The following is a 23131-nucleotide window of genomic DNA, read 5'->3' as shown; positions in this document are numbered from 1 at the left end:
CGCTCGTTTCATTGCCTCCCGGCGACCCCCTCCCGGCTTGTGGGCAGGGACCCTGCCCGGACCGGGACCGTTTTTTCTTGCCGAGCCTTAAGGCAGTGCTTCTAGAATTGCGGTGTGGATGTATCTCATCACTTATGGGGTTCTGTGGGTTTTTTTTTTTTTTTTTTTAATCAGATTCTGCCTGGCCCAGACCTACCCATTACATTCTTATGCGTGGAGCAAAGGTATCTGATTTTCAATATGCAACCTGGGTATTTTGTGCATTTTGGTCTGTGAAGTACTATTCCAAGTACTTAAAGAAATGTTAGTAGACCATCTGCCCACCCCCACCTCCATGCCCTCCCAAGGCTCCCACAGTTGACCCTCCACCTCTCTTTCCCTTCAGTAAAGCCAGACAAACCAAGGTCTCTTTGGTTTTTTTTTTTTTTTTTTTGTAAAACATTCTTTTATTAAAAGAACAAGTGCTGTTTACGAACTGCCCTTCGTACAAATAACATCCGTTATACAAAGATACAAGATCCGGGTTATGCACAATTCCAGGCTTGGAGGTGGCAGGGGAGGGGCATTGCCTTTTGGGTTGAGGATATAAAGGAGGCTTTACAAAGAATGTAAAAGGAGCTCCTGGGTTTGCAAACTGTGGCTTCCCCTCCCTGCTCCCCTAGGAAGGGTCTGCTACATTGAGAAAGGCTGGGGTGCAAAGAGGGGGACAGGCTGGGAGCCAGGGTTTGGGTCTCTAGTCCCGCCACCTAAGTCCCAAGTTGGGCTGGAGGACGTGAACAAAGGGCGATGAAGGCACCCCTCAGTCACCAGCTTTTCAGTAGATCAAGTCAAAGGGACTGGGAGCCAGACACACTTTTAATCTGGACTGATGTGATTGGAGGAAGCCAGGGTACTGTGCCCCATTTTCCTACAGATTCCCAATTGAAGTGACCACAAGCCCTCCAGGAAACTGGGCTAAGAAGAGCTGGGAGCAAGCTGCCTACCCTTAACTCTGCTGACCACACACCAAGGAAGATGCTGGCAGGCAGAGCCCGTGTCTTTGAAAACTCTGCATTTCCAGTTTGGGAAAAGGCAGCATGGAGGTCACCCTTTCTCAGAACTGGCGCTCTCTCTTTCCCAGACTCTGGCTCCCCTCACTGTCGAGGCCCTTCCTAGGAGTACTTCCCTAGAACTCAGCACAGGAATGGGCAGGCGTGCTCTCATCAGCCTCAAGGTAAGGGCACCTGGAGGCAGCAATAGACCTAGGAATCTGAAGGGAAAACACACACACATCGGAAAAACTTAGACAAGAAAAGGCAACCTTTAAAGTGTCATTGTCTCTGGAGAGGATCCATCAGCTCTGAGCTAAGACAGTCAGTGCTTCACAGATACCCCCCACCCTGGGCACAGCCCTGCACTCACACCGCACACCACACACACAGGGACAGACGGACAGCCACACGGAGGCAGTGCAGTGGGGCAGGAGAGCCAGGACCAGGAGGCCAGGGTCCTGAGGACTGGTCGCAGCTCTGCCCCTGAGCCCCTGCCCCCCCTTCCTAGGCTTGGAGCTATCACCTCCCGTGGGGCAAGGAGCTGGCTCACAGGATCCTAAAGACAGGTCCCTTCCAGCTCTAACATTCATGCACTCATTGTGAGGCCAGACAGCGGCTCTGCACACACACCGCACTCACACCTCCACACTGAAGGGGATGACATACTGAGCCCCACTCTGCAGTTTCAAACTCCACTTCCGCCCTGCAAACCACATCCTTCCCTTCCCCTAGACAGAGCCACCTATAAATCTGCATCCTTTCCTATTCCCCATCCAAATTCATCCTAGAAAAAGGGACTGAGGCTGGGAGCAGACAGCTCGAGAGCCATGCCCTTTGCACTGGGACCCTGCTCTGTCCAGAAGCCCTCCAGACCTTTATTATTATAAAGCCCGCTCCCCTCCACCCCAAAAGAGGAGACACACCACCTCTCTCTTGTCCCCCTGCCCCAAATTGAGGGACAGTGCCAATCCATACGCAGCCTGGGGCCTTTCTTCAAATCTAACCTGCCTACCCGCCACTGCACCCCAGCCTGGGGAAAATCAGAAAACAGAGACTCTTGGAGATGAGAACCCCAGACTTTAGGGTGCTGGAGGGAAGAGGAGGTCTTGGTTCCAGGACCTCTCACTCTCTGCCATGGCAGCCTTGGGGTAAATCGACTTCCTTCACTGTCCAGAACAGAAGCTGACTTTGGTTCTAAGTAGGTCGGCCTTGGGCAAGAGCGTGGGTGTGAATGAGCAACTCTTCTAAGAATCTCTGAAGGTTATTTTTCTTTTCAGTGGTTTGGGGGCAGGGAGTTAGAGAGCTTAATAGATGAAGATGAATAAAATGCTGACTTCTATCATTCCTTTCTAACTGATATTTAGCATTAATAAAAAGTGAGTATTTCTGAGGTCATCACAACTGCCTCCCCCCTCCCCCCAAGCCCTTGCAAGTGCCTAAGAAATTGCCTCTGAAGGATTCCCACCCACCCCCTCCATTATCAGCTCCCTAACATCTTACAAAGTCTTATCAACAGGAATATTAATATTATTTTCAGTATCAGAAAAAAACCAGTTGAGCAGCACAGGCAAAAATATATCTGCACTACGTTTCTGTCATTGCCAAAAATATACACATCTTTTCTTTATTAAAAAAAAAAAAAAAAACAAAAAGAAACAAAACCAACAACAACAGAAACCCAAACAGAAACCCACACTCGCACACGAATCCACACATGCAAAGAGACTGACTAAACGCGGGCATCAGGAAGCTGGCCACGCTCCGCCCAGCTCCGAGCCCAGGGCACCGACACAGACACGCGCTTCAACCTCGCCCCTCTCCTGGCTGCCCCCGCAGCCCTTAGCCTCAGCCACCAGAGGCTCTGGGCAGGTGGGGACTCTAAGGTGAGACTTGCCCACTGCACCCCGGGGAAATAGCTGGTGGGTGAAGGGACAGTTGTTAGGTCAATTTAAGCTTAAGTTTCTCCTGGTTGGTGGGGGTGAGGAAGGGTAGGGTGCAGGGAGGCAGGCTGGCTGATTCTGGGAGGCAGTTTTCACTATAAGAAGTGGTACTTTACCCCCCTCGCCTTGTCCCCTGGTCCCTAGAGGACCCCTTGTGCCAGGGAAGCAGGACCAACTATCAGTGGTGGAAGGGGAGCGCTGGGGGGGGCGGGGGGGCACGGAGACCATGTGGAGTCTGGGGGAGGAAAGGCAGGATATTACCCTGATTTAAAGCCCCCCAGCCCCCAGTTACTCTCCAATATTGGAGTACGGTTCTGGTTTTTGTTAACCATTTGGGCCCCAGAAAGGGACCAAAGTTGGTGAGGTGAGAGGGTGCAAACAAGAGCTAACAGCGCCCCTCTGGTACTGCCTCATCAGAGCACTACTCCTGTCCCTGCCTTCGGCTGCCTGGGGACCAGGGGGAGACAGACAGACAGACAGACAGACACACACACACACAGTGCACAGGCACACCTACACACGCTCTCTGAGTCAGGCAGCTCTATCTCCCCACCCTCGGCACTCCGAAATCCAATAGTGCAAACAAGGGGCAGGATGCCAGGGGGCTGGGCCGCCCACCCCTGCCCTCCCCCAGCCCATCACAGGGACCCACCCCCCGGGAGGCAGGGAGGCCTGGGCCAAGTTTGATGCCATCCTGCCCCTTCTTCGGCCCCCCAGTCTGTGGGCTTTTACAAGCACAGCTTGTGACCCTTGTGGGGGGCAGGGGAAGGAGCCCAGCAAGAAACAGTCCAAGGGAGCCCTCCTACCATCTGCCCAAGTTGGGTAGAAACTGGTCAAGTGGGGTCACCCCTTCTTCCATAAAAGACTTCCATGCAGGGGCAGGCCCAGGGCCTAGTCCCCACTTATCCCACTCAAGTGCTGATCCATTTTATGTGGGGGGTTTAACCAACCCCCCACTTATGCCATGGCCCACTTTGCTCTCTAGGGAACCCTGAAACATTCGCTGAGAGTGGGGGCTCCTAGGCGGGCTTGGAGCCTGTCCTCCTGAGCCCCTCACAAAGGGGCCAGTGCAGAGGCGGGGTGGGGGGGCCAGATGGAAAGGGCTCCCCTCTGGGTCTCAGTCCGCAGCATTGGGAGCACCCCCCACTCCCCAGGCCTCAGCACGTGCTCTGGGGCTCTCCAGTGTTGGGGTGCAGGTGCCCGCTGTAGGCTGGGACCCCTCAGACCAGGATCTGCCCCTCCGCTTGTGGGGTCTAAAGGAGTGTGGGTGGATTTAGCCTTTTTCCTGGTTGGCTGAGGCTCCTTTGTCAGCAGTCTGGAAAAAGAGGAAGGGAGACTGGGGATTGGGGAGGTATCTGGTCCGATCACCCAGTTGAGAATAGCTTCCTGGGTCAAGAAAGCTGATGTTGGGTGCAATAAGGGGCTGGGCTTTGACGGCTGCACACCAGGGTCAACTTCCGTGTATGTATGTGTCTGTTGGGAGAGTTGCCCTGCATAAGGCGCCCAGTTAAGCAGGCATGTGCCGGCCAAGGGCCCCCCAGGCTCTGGCTCTTTGCCCTCAGAAGGAGGGATGCCTTTGTTGAAATGGCTCACCCAGAGCATCATCTTTTTCTAAATGGTCCAATCAGAGAGGAAATAGCCTTTTCTAATGAGTCTCTCCAGGAGAAAGGAGACAGGACATCCCTCTGCCCCACTCCCAGCCCCTCCCCTAAGCCAGACCCCTTACTCACCCCTCCTTTGGGGCCACTGGCACTGCCGTCTGCCCCTGACAGGCTGAGGAAAGGGTTAGTTTGGGCAGTGAGGACTGGAGGCCCGCCTGCTGCTGCTACTGCTGCGGCTGCAGCTGCTGCGGCCATGAGACTTGTGTTGTTGCCGAGCGAGGGCGCCACCAGGGCTCCGGCGGGCAGCAGAGGTGGGGCAGATGCTGTGGGCAGCAGGCCAGGGGTGCCCGCGGACAACAGCGGGGTGGAGCTTCCGGCCAGCAGGCTGGCCATGGGCAGCTGGGAGCCCCCGGCCATCTGCAGCCGCTGCAGCTCCCGCTTCTGCTGGATCTGCTGGATCATCTGGTAGACAACAGTCTGGTGTTCCTGCGAGGGGGCCAGATGGCTTACTGGCCAGTGGTCCCCAGGGTCATCCTACCCTGATTGGCCTGGGCCCCATCCCATCTCACTAGTACCATGAGGCAAGAGACCCAGGAGACAGTCAAGGTCCCATCTCTAACTCCCCACTCTGGGCCTCAATCTCCCCATCTGGACAAGAAAGTGGTTGCACACCATCAGTGTTTGTCAGCTGGGGTACAACCAGTCAAGTGCAGGAGGCTTATCATTCCTCCCCCACCCCCACTAAGTCAATTCCTCAGTCGTTATGACAAACACAAATGTCCCCAGGGGTGGCATGACCCCAAGTTGAGGAACACTGAATGAGGTTAATAGTTTTCAACTTCTCTATTTTTTTCCCACTCATTTATTTTTGCTTTGAATAGACAAAGCGTTCTCAGTGTTCCAAAACCCAAAACAATCTCAAGGCTTAAGAAATCTTGCTATCTTATTCCTGCTACCATCTGGCCTCTGTAGGTAACCAGTCGAGCTAGTATACTGTATATCTTTCTCATGTTCCTCTATATAAAAATGAGTGCTTTTCTATTTTTTTTCACCTCTCTCCTTTTTATTTTTATGTTTTTATCTTTTGGCTACATCGCATGGCATGTGGGATCTTAGTTCCCTGACCAGGAATTGAACCTGCACCTTCTGCATTGGCAGCAAAGAGTCTTAACCACTGGACCACCAGCGAAGTCCCAACAACCCTCTTCTTTCTAGAAGGAAGAATTCCTTTTCTCCTAGGAACTCTTAGTAGAACTCAACAAACAAGAAAGACCTAAAGGGGCTGCTCTGGTTGAGGACGTGTCTGTCACCTGCTCAGCCACCTCTCTGTGCAGACCCTGAAGTTCCCCACTGAAGAGCCTTGGGGCTGCGACTGGAAATGCTCAGTAACTGAGGGCTCACCTCCCTCCAGATCCTCTTGCTGGGATGTGATCTAGGGCCACTATAGCATTCCTTCCCCAGCGCCCAGGGGCCCCCAAGAGGAACCCTTATGCCCTTTGTCCTCACATGATCCATAGGGGCCCGGCCCCACTCCCACTGGGGCAGTCTCACCTTCCCAGCCTGGGGCTCCCTTCCCAGCTGGGGGCCGCCCTCCCCAGGCCGGCCCAGACCCTCTGAGACCTTTCTGGCAGAGCTGGGGGAGGGGCATTACCGGGGTCAGCTGAGGGGAGGCCAGGAGCTGCTGGAGCTGCTGCAGCTGCTGTTCCTGCTGCTGCAGGAGGTGTCGCTGCTGCTCGGTGAGGCTGAGGCAGGGGACAAACGCAGACCATGGGCAGGGCCAGGGCAGCACTCCTCCCTGCCCCTGAAGTCCCCACTCCCCCTCAGGCCCAGGTGGAGAGAGAACAGACTGAGCTCAGAGAGGACGGCGGGAGGAGACACGTGAGCTGGGAAAACGTCCCCAGAGGGAGAACGTCAGCTAGGGCACAAGGAGTAAACAGACGACTTTTGTCCCTGAAGAGCTGCCATCCAGAGGGCTCTCACGTCTGCGTCCAAGGAGAAGCTGGGGCTGAGCCCAGGAGGACAGGAGGACAGCTCCCTTCTGAGGGACTGTGGGTGTTGGTGGGGGAGTCCCTCCCAGAGCCGGCCTCCCCATCCCCTTCCCCAGCTGCGCTCTCCCTCACCTGTTGAGACAACCTGGCAGCTGTAGCGTAGGGGCGCCGCCAGCCTGGCTCAAGCCTGCAGGGTTGGGGGCGGCAGCCCCATTCAACCCCCCCAGGAGCCCATTGAGCGGCAGGGCCCCGCTGCCCGCCAGCCCCCCAAGCAGCCCCTCAGCCATGGGCATGGCCCCCAGCCCCGCTGCCCCGGGTGCCCGGCCTAGCCCATTCTGTGGCTGAGGCGGGAGCGGGGCAGGGCCCCCAGGCAGGGCCAGGGGCAGAGTAGCAGGGCTCTGCTGGAGCAGGGGCAGCGGTGGGGGCGTGCTGTGGAAGGACAGCGACGAGCTGCTGCGGCTCGGGCAGCCTGAGTGTGGGTCCTGGGGAGGGAGGGGGAAGGGAGGGGTCAGAGGGGCAGGGGGCCAGCGTGACCTTTCTGGCCCCCGGCCCAGCACCCACCAGCATTCTCACATGGTCACCCCCACTTTACTCCCAAGCAAAGCCACCCAGGAGGAAGAAGCAATGCCCAGGGATAAAGGCTAAGAATCCAAACAGTCTTCACAAATCACTTCCTGGGGCCCCAGCACCCACCATGATGCCCGTTTAACACTGAAGAGTGAAGTTGGCATAGTGACCACCTAGTGAATCAGACCCAAGGTTCAGTGCTTGACCTGTACTAACTTGCTACTGCTGTTTATGGGTCAAACCACTGGGTCTTAGACAGGCTCAGTAACTCTGCAGGCAGTTGAACTGAAAGATGGGCTCAAATCCCATGCCCACAATTTAATGGTTTTGGTGGCTCTTCCGTTTCAGTTTCCTTATTCATAACACGGGGCTAATAGGAGAACCTATTCCATAAACGTCTTGTGAGGACTAAACACACCAACGCTTGAAAAGTCTCAGGCCAGGACATGACAAAGGGCAAGGATGCAATTAATGTTTGCTGTTATTATGATTATTATTGCCCAAGTCACACAGTAAGTGGTAGGGAGAACAAGAACCCACTTTGTTTAATTTCAATAATAACCACAGCATAATAATAGCAACTGCTACCCCAACCACCACCAATTACACAGGGATTGTTTTCTGTGTGGCTAAAATAAATTGTAATAAACTCTTCACACTTTTCAGAGCTGCCTTTCCTAACCACCTTACATCCAGAGAAAAATCCCACCCTCCATTCTTTCTCATACCCCTCAAATGATTTCCATCTTAGCACTTATCTCATTTGCAATTATTGATTTTCTTGAATTGAGCCTGTCTCCAAGAGCAGGACTCTGTTCAATTTGCTCACTGCTTGCTTAGCCAATGACTGGACTTAAGTAGGCACCTCCTAATTATCACTCATTTAGTAAAGGAATGAATGGGTCAGTCGACCAAATTACTCCGCCAATCACTTCACTGCCCAGCCTCCAACAGCCCAGCAAGGTGGAAATGCGACTAGGAGGCCCTCGAACCTCCCCGCTCCAGCCCCCGCGCCCCGTGCCCCTCCCCATGGCGCTCACCTCGGAAGACGTGGACAGCGAGTTGTCCAGGCCCAGACTGTTCTTCCCCGGAGGGCTTTTGCTGGTGCTCAAGGAATCGCTGCTGCCGGCTGAGGAAGAGGGATCAGAGAAGGAGCTCAGCGGCGGGAGTCCGGGCCAGTTCCGACTGCAGAGCGGAGGCCCCCATTCCCGGCCTGGGTGGGGGTCCCCTACCTTGGGGAGGCAGGCCATAGGGCCCAGGGACAGGGCCGTTGGTGGCAGGCAGAGCGGCAGGCAGGGCGGCGAAGGGCACAGAGAGTTGCACGTTGAGAATCTGCAGTCGCTCCTTCTTGGCCGTAAGGCTCAGGATCTGCTCCTGAAGCCGCTGGTTTTCCTTCTGCAGCGCGTGCAGCGCCTTCAGCATCTCCACGACTGCAGACAGAGGGCGAGAGCGCCTGAGCCCCGCGGGCCTGGGAAGGAGGGGCGAAGGCTGGGGCGGGGCCAGGTGACCAGGGGCGGGGCCTGGCAATGGAACCAGGACCGAGACCTAGCAGAGAAGGCCCCGGCTAGCCAGGGACTCAGGTGAGTCCTGGGGAGCCAGAGGTGTGAGGACCACAGGTGGGGCCTAAGGCTTGGGGTGGAAGCCCAGTGCTTGGAAGGAAGGGGCGGTCGGAAGTTGGGGCTTAAGTTAGATCAGGGCCACGAGGTCGTGAGGGCCAACAGCCGGGCGTAGAGGGGGCGGGGCCTGGAGCAGGTCCCAGCGAGGGTTAAAGGCTAGGCCTGGGGTGGGTCACAGTTAAAGCAGGGCCGCAGGAGGAACCTTAAAAGACCTCTGGGGGCCTCGGGGAGAAAGGTGACCGAGTTTGGGGGTCCTAGGACAGTCACCCGGCCCGCTATCACCCCTTCTCACTGTTGACGCCGGCCTCGCCGTCGCCCTGCTTCTCCAGCAGCTGCTCCATGTTAGTCGTTCCGGGGGCCGCTGGGTCTAACTGGCCGCCCCCGCAGGGTGCGGACGCCGTCTGGTCGAAGAGTGCCGGGAGGCTGCTGATGGGGGACCTGGGGTCAGAAGGGAAAACGGGCTCAGACTAACCTCACTCCCCCACTCCCGTCTCCCTGCCCTTCTCCCGCCTCGCGGGTTTCAGTTATCCGCTCTGGATCCCACCCTCTCCGCGTGCCTGCCTCTTCGCACCGCCCCCCCCTCCCCCCGGATTCCTGCGCCCGGCTCCCAGCTCCCCCTCTGCCCCCCAAGCTGCCCCCCTCTCCCTCACATGGAAGACAGACTCTCCTGGGGTGAGGTCCCCCGACATCGGAAGCTGCAGTCCTCCAGGTCTGGCTCTTGGAAGGAGAAGGGAGGCAGGGATCAGCGAGGAAGAAGTGCAGTCGGCCCCAAAGTCCCCGCCTGGGAAGTGGGTGCAGATCTGGGACCTTACCGCCGACCTCTTTCCCCAGGATCTCCCAACCCCCCGACAGGCAGTTCTAGTTCTTGGGAGCCCTGGTTTGAAAACCCAGCCCCTGGGGAGGCAAAATCATGAAATCTCTTCCTCCTCCTCTCGGCATAAAGGCTCCTGCGTCCTTGCTACTTTCAGCTTCTCCTCCCAACTTTTTTTTCCTGGAAAATTTATAACTTCATAGTCATAGAAACTTGGGGCCTAGACAGTCCTGAGTTGAACTTGGATACTTGCTATGTGACCGCGGGCTTAAAACTAACTTCTCCGAAGTGATTGTTATGAAGTAATAAGGTAATAAATGTGAAGTGTTAAGCTGAACAGTTTAGCTGCCAGGTAGCAAGCCCTTAATTACTGTAGCTATTATAATCAGTTTTATATGACTTTTATATTAATAAACTCACAATTAGACCGCAAAACCCTATGTTGAGCCACAAAATTCCAATTTGGGTTTTGGAAAATACAGTCATCTACTCTGTACGTTCTTAATTTTGGAGTCAGATTCGCCCCCTTTAAGGCTTACCTGAAGTGATAAGCCCCGCCCCTCAACCAGCCAGGTGGTACTTCTGCACCAATCAGCTCTCTAGGGCTGTGTTCACTCTACTCGGAGAGGGAGGAGTGCTTGCGATCCGCCCCCTTAACTCCTGAATACCCAGAGAGCCGGTTGCCAAACTAGTGGGATCTCTATAATCGCCATTCCCGAGAACTCACTAAGCGGCCAGCAGGGAGCTTTGCTACAGTGGTAGAACTAGTCTTGGAGCCAGGGAGTCAGAATTACAGCTGCTGCTCTGCCTTTGCCTACTTCAACTGCCTTGAGCAAGTCATTCATCTCTCTTGCCTTTTGCTTTTGTGAGATGGAGTAGTAGAAATTCTTCCAGGTCATGCCCCAACGCCTAAGAGGGTTTTGATGTGAAAGTGATGTACCCTGGTTTGTTGTATGTGGAATGTTTTTTTGCAGGGTCAGCAATGGCCAGAGGGTGGGGGATAGCCAGAAAGCCCTCTAGTCCTTTCTGGGTTGACAAGCCAGTGACGGGTGCCCCTTTGGGAAGAAAGGGGAACAGGGTCAGAGACTCACGTACCTGTGTGGCTGCTTTCGGCTTGGGTGAGGAGGGGGTTAACGGCACCCATGGGGGTTCCAAAGATGTGGGTAGAAGGGAGGCTAAAGGTAGAGCCAGCCAGAGAAAACACCTGAGGGAAAGGAGGTAGAGTCCAGCCTGGTGGTTATTCCTGGATCTAGAGCACAACTGTGGGCACCGGGGTGGAGGGGACCAGGTGTGCTGGGGAGGAGAGAGGACCAGAAAGAGGGAGAAGTTCTGGTGGTGATCAGGCCCAATCTCTCAAGTTCCCATGGAAAGCTGGGGTCCTCGGCAGGCTGTCCCCCACCTGCCCAGGGATGGAGGAGCCCAGGAATAAGGCCTCACCTGAGTGGTGGAGATAGAAGCAGAGGAGGAAGGGAGGGTGCTGGTGAATGGGGAGCGACTGAGGCGGGGCAGGGCCGAGGTCCCTGGGGGCCCCAGGAGGCTGGAGGAGAGGGGGGTGCTGCAGACAGCCCGCAGCATTCCACCACCGTGAGAGATGGGGTCCTTATTACTGGTGTAGATGCCTACAGGCACAAGAAGGACACAGAGGGAAGCTTAGAGTCACCTCTCCCCTGCCCCCTCCTCAGTCAGTTCTGGAGCAGCCAGTCCCCAAGGCCAACACTCCCCTGGATCTTGCCACACACCAGTCTCATCTCCTGCTGCAAAGATGTCACTTCTTGCCTGAGTGACATCTGCTTGCCAAGCCTGCTTATTCTACTTCCCTGCTCAAGCCTGAAGAATTCCCAGTTTTTCTAATTCCCCAACCCAAACTTGGTTAAGTCCTGTTGGCAGTGTCTCCCACCACAACCATGCAGGAGATGGGTATGGGGGAGTGTCTCAAAGGTGACTGTCACCTCCATCCTTTGTCTTCTGGAGCAGTTTCCTTCTAACTGCATGTTTATGCCTCTGTCCCCTCACTAGACTGGCTGGGCCCTAAGACACCCTTGGTCCCCAAGGGTCACTAACCTGCCCCCAGCAGGGGGGACTCCAGGCTCAGGCTGGGCAGGCTCCCGGAAGGCCCAAAGGTACGGGAAGCCAGACCACCCAGACCAGAGCTGACAAGGGAACCTCCGGAGAAGGGTGAGGCAGCAGTGGCGGTGAAGCCAGCCAGCTGGGCACTGGGCAGGGAGGGAAGGGCTGGGCCCCCAGTGCCCTCCTTGTTGCGGCTGCCCTTGGGACGGCCTGGCCCGTGTCGGCTCCTCTTGCTGGCTTTGTGCTTCTTCTCCTTCAGGCCTGTCTCAGGGGTCTCCTCAGCAGGCACAGGGGTGGCACTCAGTGTGGGCATCCGCTTGTGGGTGCCTGCCGAGGCCCCGGATCCCGAGACATGGGGAGACTTATAGTCCCCAGGGGATGGGGCCCGGGCCCGGCCTGAGCTGGAAGTGGTGGTGGAGAAGCGCATGATGGGCCCAAAGCCAGAGAAGACCACTTTCTGTTCAAAGAGGTCAGCCTTGGGGGGCTCGGGGGCTGAGGGAGAGGGAGGGGCTGAAGGGGGGGGTGCAGTGGGCTTGGAGTACTTGTCTTCTTCTGGCTGTTCCAGCTTGGGGAATGCGGAGAAGTCAGGGGAGCTCTGCAGGGACGAAACTGCAGAGAGGGACACGGAATTACAGCTGGACCCCAGAACCCCTGCCTCCCTCCTGCGCCCAGTGTATACTAGAGGAGAGAGCTTTGGTCGGGGGTGGGGAAGCTGGGTTTCCTGTCCCAGCTCTGCCACTGTCTCTGTGTCCTGGGACCAGTGTATCCCCACCTTCCAGCTTTTCCCACCTGTGACAAAGTAGAAGAATAGCTCCCACCCTACTGACCTCACTGGATGACTACAGAGATTACAGGAGATTAGTGTCAGTGCTTTAAAAATGGTACTTGACAGCATCAGCCAGGGAATAATGAATACATTATAGGGGTTGGAGAGGTGGGCCCTGAGGGAGATGGGAGGGGAGTTCCACCCTGAGAGAGGAGGGAGTGTTGAGGAGTCACTGGCTGGGGATTCCTGCCCCACCAGGCAATTTAAGAAGCAAATGAGATGCAAACCAATATGCAAAGGGCCTTGCTAGAAAAGCTCACGGCCAAAGACTGACCCATTCCCACCTCCTCCCCGGCTCCCACATCCTGGGGTGCCCATACTCACCTGCAGGCTGGAAGGGTCCCCCAGACGAGGAGGAAGAGGAAGAGGAAGAAGAGGAGGAAGCGGAGGTGAAGCAGCTCACACCTTTCCCACTGCTCAGCTTCTTCCCCTTGTGACTCAGGCTATGGCTGGAAGACTTTTTCCCCTTGGAGTCCCTGCTGCCTTCAGAAGTCTCTTGAGTGCTGGCCTCGTGGTGGGAGGAGGAGGAAGCCGAGGAGGAGACCTGAGGGAGGGAGGAGGGGAAGGCTGGAGCCAGTTCTGGGGGTCTGGGCTCACCCTTGACTTGGGAGTGGAGCCCCGAGGACACAGGACCTAGGGCTCTATTGGGAGAGCTCAGAGTTAGCTTCAGGAAAGACTGCGGGGCAAGGAGATAGATGGTGGTGGGAGCTCCTAGACCAGGGAGATGGAGAGGCAGCTCTGTAACTTCTAGAGGTGAAGAGTTGGGAGCTCTGAGCCCAAGAAGCTGTCTGTCCTTCATCTCATGCAAAGGAGAGATGAAAACAGTCCCAGAGTCTGTTCACAAGTATGCATCTGCTCAGTCATTCAGTTTAGAAACACTCAGGCCTAAGAGGGCTGGACTTGTGCTGGGAAGTGGTGCGTGCAGGGAAGAGGGACTCCAGGGAGAATGGGCCACCCTGGCCCCATTCTTGGGCCCTCCAGTCCCCGCCATGCCCTCCCTGCTCACCCCCCAGCTGCAGCCACCTGGCTAACACTCTGCTCCCTGGCTGCTCCCTGGCCTTTCCAGACAACCTAGCCTCCATGCCAAGCCCTCTGCCCAGACAACCTAGCCTCTCTCTTCCTGGGAAACATCTCCTTCTTCAAAATCTGGCTCAAAAGCCCCCTCTTCCGTGAAGTCACCCGATAGCTACCTGTGGTGGAACAAATCATTCTGTCCTCTATTTCCTGGGTGCCCTGTAGCCACCCACATCAGCCATGTCAATAGTTGCCACATTGTATTGAGAGATTGTCCCCCATGTCTGTGGCTGGAAGAGTAGTGGCTCTGGGGTCTGTGAACCTGGTGTTTCCCACCATGTATGTATGTTCTCCACCTCACCGAGCTTCAGTGTCCTTCTGGGGCTAATTATCCCTCTCTGGAGAGTATGAGGAACATAATGGCAGATACATAGTATGGGGTTGACAATGATGGTTCTGATGGTGCGGCTCTAGCAATACACTGCAGAGAGTGTCCTGTGGTAGTTGAGAACAGGTCTTCAAGCCAGACTGCCTGGGTGCAACTCTTGACTCCACCATTCCCTAACAGTTTGCTTTTAGGCAAATTATTTAACTTCTCTGTGCCTCAGTGTCTTTATTTATTAAATGGGGTTAATAAAATACCTACTTCATTGGATTATTTTGAGGCTTAAATGAGCAAATCCGCACACATCCCCTCCATCCCCCTGTTCCAGAAGGGAACCTGGCATGTGGTGAGTGAGTCAGGGCTTTGTAGTAACAGTCAGGGACGGCTTTTCCTCCTGGTGGAGACCAGGTATCCAGTACATGAACAAATGCCAGAGGGAGGATGGAGAGGAGGATGAGCCACCCTGTGCTGCCCCTTCCTGGGCGGAGCCCTCGCTCTGTCTTTTTCTTTGTTCTTTTCAACAGCTGGAGTTCTGAAGGGAGCCAGATGTGGTTCTGAGAGCAAAGGAGGAGAGGGCCCGGGGGAGGAGTGGCTGAAATGCTGGGGTGGGTGGAGGGGGATGGGCAGAAGCCTCCAACATGTCCAAAGGGAAGTCCAACCACTGGGGTCACTCCTAGATCTCTGGCCCACTCCTTCCCCATGCCTGCAGACCCCAGGGAGAGATCAGAGGGCAAGGACAAGCTTTTCCAGGTGAGCCCTGGGCAGCAGGGAAGGGAGAGGGTTACTGGGACAGTTGCCACAGCAACATCACCCTGGAAACCTGATACCTGAGTCTCCTGCTAAGATGCCCAGAGCCCTGGCAACCTCCTGAGGCTGGTGGAGGTGAACGGGCAATAATGGCGACAGGAGGAAGCCGTGTCTCCAGGCCCCTGTTCTTCCGGGGGTGAGGGGAGAACTGGCTGGAAGGAGGGGCAGGGAGGGCTGCTGTGGCTTGGATTAGCAACTCCCTGGCCTCGGGTAAGGCCTGCCAGTTGTTTATCCAGATGGTGCCCATTTCTGGAGTCAGGCCTGCCATGCCATGCCCCTGCTGGGAAGGTGGGATGCCCAGGGGTCTCAGGGTATGGTCCATGGGTCTGCCCTGCAAGCCGCCATGGGCCACACTTTCAGTCCCTCCAACCTGCATGGAGTGGGCTTTTGGTTAGGTGACCAGGCTCTGAGCAGCCTCCTGATGTGTGTGCGGGGGTGGAGAGTGAGGGGGTCCTCTGCCTCTCTCTGGAGAAATGGGCCCCAGAAACTCGGAGAACCGCCATTAAGCACTGCATCTGCAGACAGGAACCCAGAGCCGAGGCCCTCTGTCTGGACAGAGGCAGATGTGAACATCTGGCAGCCTGCAGGAGGGCTGGTGCCCCCCACCCCCACCCCTCCTGGTTGGTCAGTGACTAGCGGGGCTGAGGGGCAGAGGCCCCTCCTGGTCTAGAACAGGAGTAGTGTGGGGTGTGCAGCAGTCATGAACGTGAAATTGCAAGAGTTGCCAGGGCTGCACGCCCCAACCCCTCACACGGCGCCTCCCTCCCGCTGCCGTGGCTGCCCCTCCTGGGTGTAAGCAGGGTACCTTGTCAGCAGTGGGGACCACAGGTGGGGTGAGGATGCTGGGTGACTCAGGCCGCTTCTTGTGCTTCTGTTTAAGGCGTTCTTTGTCCTTTCGGCTCTGGGGAGGAAGAAGGGACCAGACGCTGATGCTGGGAAACAGTCTTGGTGAGGATAAACATGACACATGCATGACGGGAGGGGGGTCCTCTCAGGGACAAGGCTCTGTGGATGCCATCTCCCCTCCATGGAGGGACTGGGGGACTTTGGCTGGACAGGAGTGGCCCCAGCAGGTTCCTCTGAGAGCTGACAGCCCCTCTCTACCCCCATCCTCCGGTGTGTTGTGCTGTGCTAAGCTCAGGTCGTGTCTGACTCTATGCGACCCCATGGATTGTAGCCTGCCAGGCTCCTCTGTCTTTGGGGATTCCCCAGGCAAGAATACTGGAGTGGGTTGCCATGCCCTCCTCCAGGGGATCTTCCCAATCCAGGGATCGAACCCAGGTCTCCCGCACTGCGGGCGGATTCTTTACCATCTGAGCCACCAGGGAAGCCCATCCTCACTGCCTGCTAAAAAGAGCCTATCCCATTATCATGCCAGTGACACAGGACACCTCACACAGGGGCACACACCTGTAAGGGTGTCCCCTTGGGACACGGAGCCGTGCAGAGGGACAGAAGCCAGGCACACTGTGACGTGCAGCCCCTGGGGACGCAGGCATGTGCACCACAAACTGACACACGGCTAGACGTGTGCAAATGTACAGGGCCATGTGTTGGGGTCTCTGGGGAGACTGTCACATCGTAGGAACAACACAGAGGAACCACACAGATACAAACAGCCCCAGGGAAGCCAGGCCTTCTCCTCACCCTCTGTGACCCTCACAGGTCACTTCCTCAGCACCCCCTTGGCCCTCAATGGCCTCAGGAAGGAAGGGGGCAGGCACTATCGCCTCTGGGATACCTGTGGTGGCTTCACACAAGAAGCAGGTGTTTGTGAACGTGGGCAGGAGGGGCAGGGGGAGAAGATACTTACCTTCTTCTGGCCCCTCTCGTGGTGGGAAGGGTGCTTCTCCTGCTGGGCGGATGGGGAGGCCGACCTGCTCCTCCGGCCAGCAATAAAGCTGCTGCTGCCTCCCCCTGCGCCACCCCCTCCTCCTCCTGCTCCTCCGCTGCTGCCCCCGCCCCCGCTGGAGTGCCGGGATGTCTTCTGCAGAGAGAATTGAGAGGAACTACCACACCCTCTCCTCTGTAGCTCAGAGAAAGGTTCTTGAAGATTAGGTGATCCTGGGGGCCAGTAGCACCCACCCCCACCCTGCCCGTCACAAGAGGACCCTGTGTCCTTAATGATACTCTGCTCAACAGAGTGCATTCCCTGGCCTGAAACCCTAGAGTCTGTCTGCCCAGCTGGCTTACCCAGGGCACAGATTCAGCAACTGAGGCCCCAAAGAGGTGGGGAATCTCGGCCCCAGCCAGGTACGAGGCATAGATGGAGGTGGGCGTCGGGCCCGTGTCTCTCTCTCCACCACCTCTTTCCATGGTGCCCTCTTGGCCCCTCTCAGGTGCTCGACCTCGGCCCACCTCAACCTCCTTCCCTGGGGTGGAGGATGTGCAGTGTGGCCCTCATTGGGGCCCCTGCTCCCCATACCCTATCCTTCCCTCCAGACACTATGCTCTAGCCATCACCCCTTCTCTTCTTTTCCTGGCCCTCCACCAAACAGTGGTTCCTTTTGTCCCAAAGGATCTGCTGCCCTTAAAAATAGGGCAAGGAAATATCCATAAGGAACACCCAAACAACCCCTGTGCTATCATTCCTCCCAGCCAGGGCCTTGGACTCCCCAATGCCTGGTCTGATGGCTTCACCTGTCCTAGACTTAGAGCTGTTCTAAGATCACCCACAAACTCCCAACTCTTAAATTCAAGCACTAGTTTCAGGCCTCACCTGACCCAGTGGCTCCCCAGCAGTGGGCATCACTCCTACTCTGCTAAGCTCTAAACTCCCCATTTCATGGTTCTCTTCATACCTGAGCCCCCAACCCCTAGCCTTATACACCTGGGGCTGTCTGTTAAGCTCTAAACTCCCCATTTCATGGTTCTCTTCATACCTGAGCCCCCAACCCCTAGCCTTATACACCTGGGGCTGCCACACCAATGGGGGCCTGAAATCTGAACACAGCCACCAAATCTAAACACCTCCACTTTGACACCTGCTATATTCCAAACCAAGCTCGCTGCCTTGTCTTAATGCCCTGTGAGTCGTCCAGTCATGTCCGACTCTTTGCAACCCCACGGACTTTAGCCTGCCAGACTCCTCTGTCCATGGAATTCTCCAGGCAAGAATAATGGAGTGGGTTGCCATTCCCTTCTCCAGGGGATCTTCTTGACCCAGGGATCGAACCTGGATCTCCTGCATTGCAATGGGATTCTTTACCACCTGAGCCACGAGGGAAGCCCCCAAGTTGATGTCAAACCCTGAACCAAGGTGACCTTATGACTTATCCAAACCAGGACACTTTTGAAAATGAAAGGAGGAGCTATTAATAATTACACCAAGGCAACAGGCACAAACTGGGACTCTCTGGGGCAGACCAGGACGTATTCTGGAAGTCCACTCCACTGCCTGAGGAGCTTAATCCCCATCTATCCAACATCAAGAGCCAGGATCCTATGTGCCACCCTCAACTCCTCCTTCTCAGCCACCCCCACATGTAGGCAAGTCTATCTAGAAATAATTCTAGAATCCAGCCTCATCCCTCCATCCCCCCTCTCTTGCAGCTGTCTCCCAGTCACCAGCCTCAGCCCTTTGGATCTGGCTTCACAGTGGCTGCCAGGGTAATCTTCCTAAAAAACAAATCTGATCATGTTACCCTCTTGCTTACAAGCAGCCTCACAAGCCTGTGGCCTGGGGGTGAGGTCCAAGCTGCTGTCCCAGTCAGGCCACAGCATACCTAGCCAGGACACCCCACCACTTCTGAGACATGCAGGTCTCTCCACCAATATGGGTTAGCACTCCTTCTCCCACCTCTCCATGGGCCCCTGAACCTGAAGCAGAAGCAAGCCCAGCTCTGGCCCTGCCTGAACTTTTTCACCTCATCTCTTGCCTTGTCCCTACCAAACATCCTGTTCTGTTGCTTATGAATGGTCTTTCTTATCTTGGGACTTTGTCCATCTTTGTCCATGCCAATCCCTCTGCCTGGGATTCCTGTCTTTCTTGGCAGGCTCCTGAGGACCTTCAGACTGTTTTTTCTAAATCCCACATACCAACTGTGAGATAAGTCACATAACCTTAGTGGGTCTTGGCTTACTCATCCGTAAAATGGGTAAATGCAGTACACCTAGTTCTTAGGGAGGACTACAAGAGCATGCATACCCACGTGCACACGCACACACACAAACACACACACGTAAAGAGATTAGTACAGAGGCTGGGGCACGGTAAGCCCCACAAATGTTGGCTCTAATTGTTGGCTCAGCTTAAATGCTGCCTCTTTCTTGAAGCCTCCTGGACTCTGATAGGCAGGGTCTGAGCTCTGTCTTCTGGGATGGACTGCTTGGCTCAATTCTGATTCACACCCCTCAGGCTGTACTTAAATTTATTCCTCATCCAGTGGTGAGCTGCTCAAGGGCAGGGACACAGTTCCTTCCTCCCATGTCTTTCTTCCCAGCACCAGGCACCCTAGAGTCTACACCCTCTAAACCACGACTGACCAACCACTCACACCCAGATGAAACTCACCATCTTGCTGAAGTGGTATTTGCAATAGCCACAGTACTTGACATTGTCAACCTCCAGCACTTCTTCCTCACACAGCAGGCCTGCCATTTGGGCACTAATCGAGAGAGGTCAGCCTGAGAAGGATGTGGTCCCAAACCAGACCAGCCACCTCCCTTGCACCCACCAAGACCCCTCCTGGGGCAAAGCCAAGACCACCCAAGGAAAGTAGTGCCATCATCTCCAAAGAGACAGCAGTTAGGATGAACCCATTTGGCAGCCATCCATGGCAAATCTCAGGAGAAGGTTGGGACAGCTGGCCAGGGATCCCAAAGAACCCTAAGGAGTGGACGCAGGGAAGGCAGGGGTCTCACCAGGTGACATGGAAAGCTTGTCGACATCCATGGCGGTTACAGGTCATGCAGGCTCCTGAAGCCGCCTTGCTCTCCCGGCCCTGCTCTTCACAGATGTAACATGTCTGCAGGACACAGGGCAATCGTCCCCTCCTCCCTTCTACTTGAGGAATCCTTTGGCCTCCCTGCTCAATTCCATCCTTTCCCTACGATCCTACATCAGACTATCCAATAGCACTTTCTGTGATGATGGAAATGTTAGAGACTGCACAGTCCAATACAGGACCCATGAACTACATGGGTTATTGAGCCCTGAAAAAGTGGCTAGTGTGACTGAAGAACTGAATTTTAAGTTGTATTTAACTAACTTACATAGCCATATGTGGCAAGTAGCTGCTACACTGGTTAGTGCAGTCCTTGGATGGTGAGTCCTGTGAGGCCAGGGACTGTGTCTGCCTTCCTCCCCAGGGGGCTCAGCCCCGCCTCTGGGCCTTTGCACATACTATTCTTTCCACCTAGAACCTGGCCCTCTCCCCACTTCTCAAGGCTGGCTCCTTCTCATCCCCCAGGTCTCAACCAAAATGTCTTTCCGTGACTGCTTTATCTAAAATAAACTCCCCCCACCCTCTGCCACCCCCGTGCTGGTATTCTTTATTTTAGTACCTTCTTGTTTTCTTCACCGCACTTACCACACACTGCATTTACTTTGCCTGTTTACTGATATCTATAGTCGTCCCACACAGGAGTGGGAGTTCTGTGGGGCAGGGAACACATCTTTCTTGATCAATACTAAACACTGTGTGTCCAGCACCTTGCCCCAGTTTTTGCACATAGTAGACCCTCAGTAAAATGCGCTCAGTGAATGCATAAGTGAACTGCTCGCTCAGATCTCCCCTCAGGCAGGACCACAAAAGAGCCTGCTATTTCACCTGAGCACGAGCGTGAGTCTGTCAGTGAAAGGTGCCTAGCCACCTCCTGAGTTCCCTGAAAGTGTAGGTTGGAGAGAATCAAATTACGCTGGGTGAAGAGAGGGCTGGAGAGGGACCCAAGAATGGTTGGGGAGGAAGGGGCCTGGCATGGGGCACAGCAGGGGCCGCTGACCTTGTTGAAGCGATCATGAGGCACGTACTGCAGCACGATGGGTTCCATGGTGAGCACGTTAGCAAACTGCACCTCAGGGATGTAGAGGGCACACACCACGTGGGCCCAGCCTGGGGCGGTGTGGGGCCGGCCTCAGCTGCGATGGCCAGTCAGAGACCCTGACCCCTCACAACCCCATAATGCAGACGATCCCCTCCTCCATGGCCTTCCCATGAGACTCTCCACTGCCAGCCAGGGAAGGGAAGGGAAACCCAGCCTCTGCATTCCACCCCTGCCCACAGACTGCTCCTGCCTTCCCAGCCCCTGCTCAGGGGGTCTGTCTGACCTCAACAGATAAGCCCTAGGGCTCAGCAACCCCCTCACCTCCATTGTCCGTCCTCTTCAATGCCCCGTCTTTGTGTGGGCACAGCTCACACCTCTGCCAATACAAGGGGGCACAGGGATTTGGGCGATGGGCTTTTCCAAAAGGGGGGGGTCTGCTGGGCTGAGCCCTCCCTGAATACATTCAGAGGGCCCCAGGATGTAATGATTAGATGTCTAAGGGGGAACTGGTGGGGGAAGAGAGAAAACAGGTTGACCATGAGTGATAGTTGTCAAAGATGGGGGAGCCTCATCACCAGGAGGTGAATTATAGTATTCCCTCTACTTCTGTATAGGTTGGAAACTTTCCATGATAAAAAGCTCAAACAAATAAGAAAACAAAAACAAAAATGCCTGTGGTGGGGCAGAGTAAGGGTTAAGCAGAGGGAGAGATGGGGTTGGTGATAGAGGTGCGCAGGAAACAGGAAGTCCTGTGTGACACTCCCACCCCAGCCTCAGCCTCAGAGCCCCCTAGCTCATTGGGGAGGGAGGGGATGCTCAGGTGTATAAGAGAGAAGAGGGAAGTTTCAAACTCACCACCCTGGCTGCTCGCTCCTGAGATTCACATTTCCGGCAGAACCACGGTCCTGTTGGCACCTGGACGATGCCATAGCAAGCTGGAGGTGAGGGAGGAGAATCACCAAGTAAATCTGTCACCAGTGGTTTTTCCCGGAGTAACTGGGGTAGGGGGTGACTCTTAACAAACCAGAGCCAGTTCCAGCCAGGGGGCTGCTCCCTGCCTGGGGGTCACTCACAGACAGCAGGACCACAAGGAAGGCCCAACAGCACACGCCCAGCTTTCAACCACATAACCAAGCACTCCACGCAGAGGTGGGAAGTCTGAGACCTTGACTTTAAACTTCTATAAGATCCCACCCCGCCCCAGTGCCCTTTCTGTACCCAGCTTTCTGGTTCCCAGCTCTTGCCAGGACCAGTCCTTATCGTCAGTAACGGAGAATATTAGAGGAACAACATTTAGGATAGTCAAACACGTTTTGTTGTTATGGGGGGGGGGGGCATTTCTTAAAGGGCCAGTAATAGAAGAGGCGGGTAAGTGGAGGGTCTAAGGGACCTCATCTTCTGCTTCTAATAGAAACAGGTCAAAAGTCAAGGCCGAGGGCAGGTGCACTGCAGGTAACCAATAGGAGAGTGGCGGGAAGAGCCAACAGCGACAGGATTAAGGGCTGTCCCAGGAAGGGGGGGGCCCAGCTGGCTGAGCCAGACAGGCGGGAGATGCCAGCCTGCGCCCTCGGCAAGATTCCTCAAGGAGTTAACTCCCGAACCATGTGCTGCTGGGGGAAACTCCAAACCTCCCTCTTCTCGATTCCCGGCCCCCTGCGCAACCTCTCTATCTGCAGCTCTTCCCGGGAGGATTTTAGGAGTCCCCTCTCCCCTGGGACCCTTCTCTTCCCTTCCCAATTCCGCTCCTCCCAGTATCCGGAAGCAAGAGGGGAGGATGACCCCCCCTTGACCTCTCCCTCCCAGAGCCGGGACCAAAATAACCGGGCGGGAGGGGACACCTCGCAGGTAAACATTCTCCTGGCAGCCCCGACACCGCCGGTGTGGGGCGCGGAGAGTGCACTCATTGCCCTCTAGACTGTCCCCAAACTCCCTCAACTTGGGGTGGGGGGCGCGGGACTGGAACAATAGGCAAGAAAACAATGCCTGACCCGGTCCTCCAGGACTGGGCGGGGGGAGCCCCCCGACGCCTCCCTTCTCTTCAGGTGGGGTGGGGGAGGGGCGCCCGAGCCCCAGGAGGTCTCGGGAGGGCGCGGCCGGGGGCGCCCTGCGCACGCCGCCCCCAGGGTCCCGCCGCCCCCCACGGCCACCCCCGTACCTTGGTGGACAGCCACGCTGCACGCGTGCCCATCACAGTAGACCAGCGGGTTCTCGGCCCAGCCCCTCTCGTCCGAACATACGCAGCAGCCTCCTACCATCTCCTTCATACTCCCATGAGCTCCCTCCGGGGCTGGGGTGGGGGCCCGGCCGGCGGGGGTCGGGGGTCAGGGGGGGAGGGAGGGAGCGGGGGGCCGCGCGCCTCCTCGCTCCCTCCTCCTCCTCCTCCGCCGCCGCCGCCGCTTCTTTTCTTTGCCTCCTCCTTCCTCCTCCTCGGCGTCCTCCTCCTCCTCCTCCTCGCTCGCTCTGTCTGGCCGCCCCCCCCGCCGTGCTCTCGCC

General features: G+C 56.0%; 1 protein-coding gene across 1 annotated transcript; it reads right to left on the bottom strand.

Moving 5' to 3' along the window:
* Positions 1 to 429: 429 nt before the first annotated feature.
* Positions 430 to 23131, bottom strand: MLLT6 (MLLT6, PHD finger containing). The gene is made up of 20 exons (XM_061143868.1): positions 22794 to 23131; positions 21494 to 21573; positions 20960 to 21014; positions 20597 to 20706; positions 19517 to 19620; positions 19167 to 19260; positions 16467 to 16640; positions 15459 to 15554; positions 12772 to 12991; positions 11616 to 12230; positions 10992 to 11173; positions 10650 to 10758; positions 9394 to 9460; positions 9036 to 9181; positions 8360 to 8557; positions 8168 to 8256; positions 6693 to 7042; positions 6224 to 6314; positions 4702 to 5058; positions 430 to 4286 (listed from the first exon to the last, which is right to left on the bottom strand). Exons 1-20 carry the CDS (start codon positions 22900 to 22902, stop codon positions 4245 to 4247), a joined length of 3288 nt encoding a protein of 1095 aa, XP_060999851.1. The 5' UTR covers positions 22903 to 23131; the 3' UTR covers positions 430 to 4244.

This window comes from Dama dama, chromosome 5 (assembly GCF_033118175.1).
Source record: "Dama dama isolate Ldn47 chromosome 5, ASM3311817v1, whole genome shotgun sequence".
NCBI classification, from domain to species: Eukaryota; Metazoa; Chordata; class Mammalia; order Artiodactyla; family Cervidae; genus Dama; species Dama dama.
The sequence above is the reverse complement of the archived record's forward strand: the minus strand, read 5'-3'. Positions and strand labels throughout refer to the sequence as shown.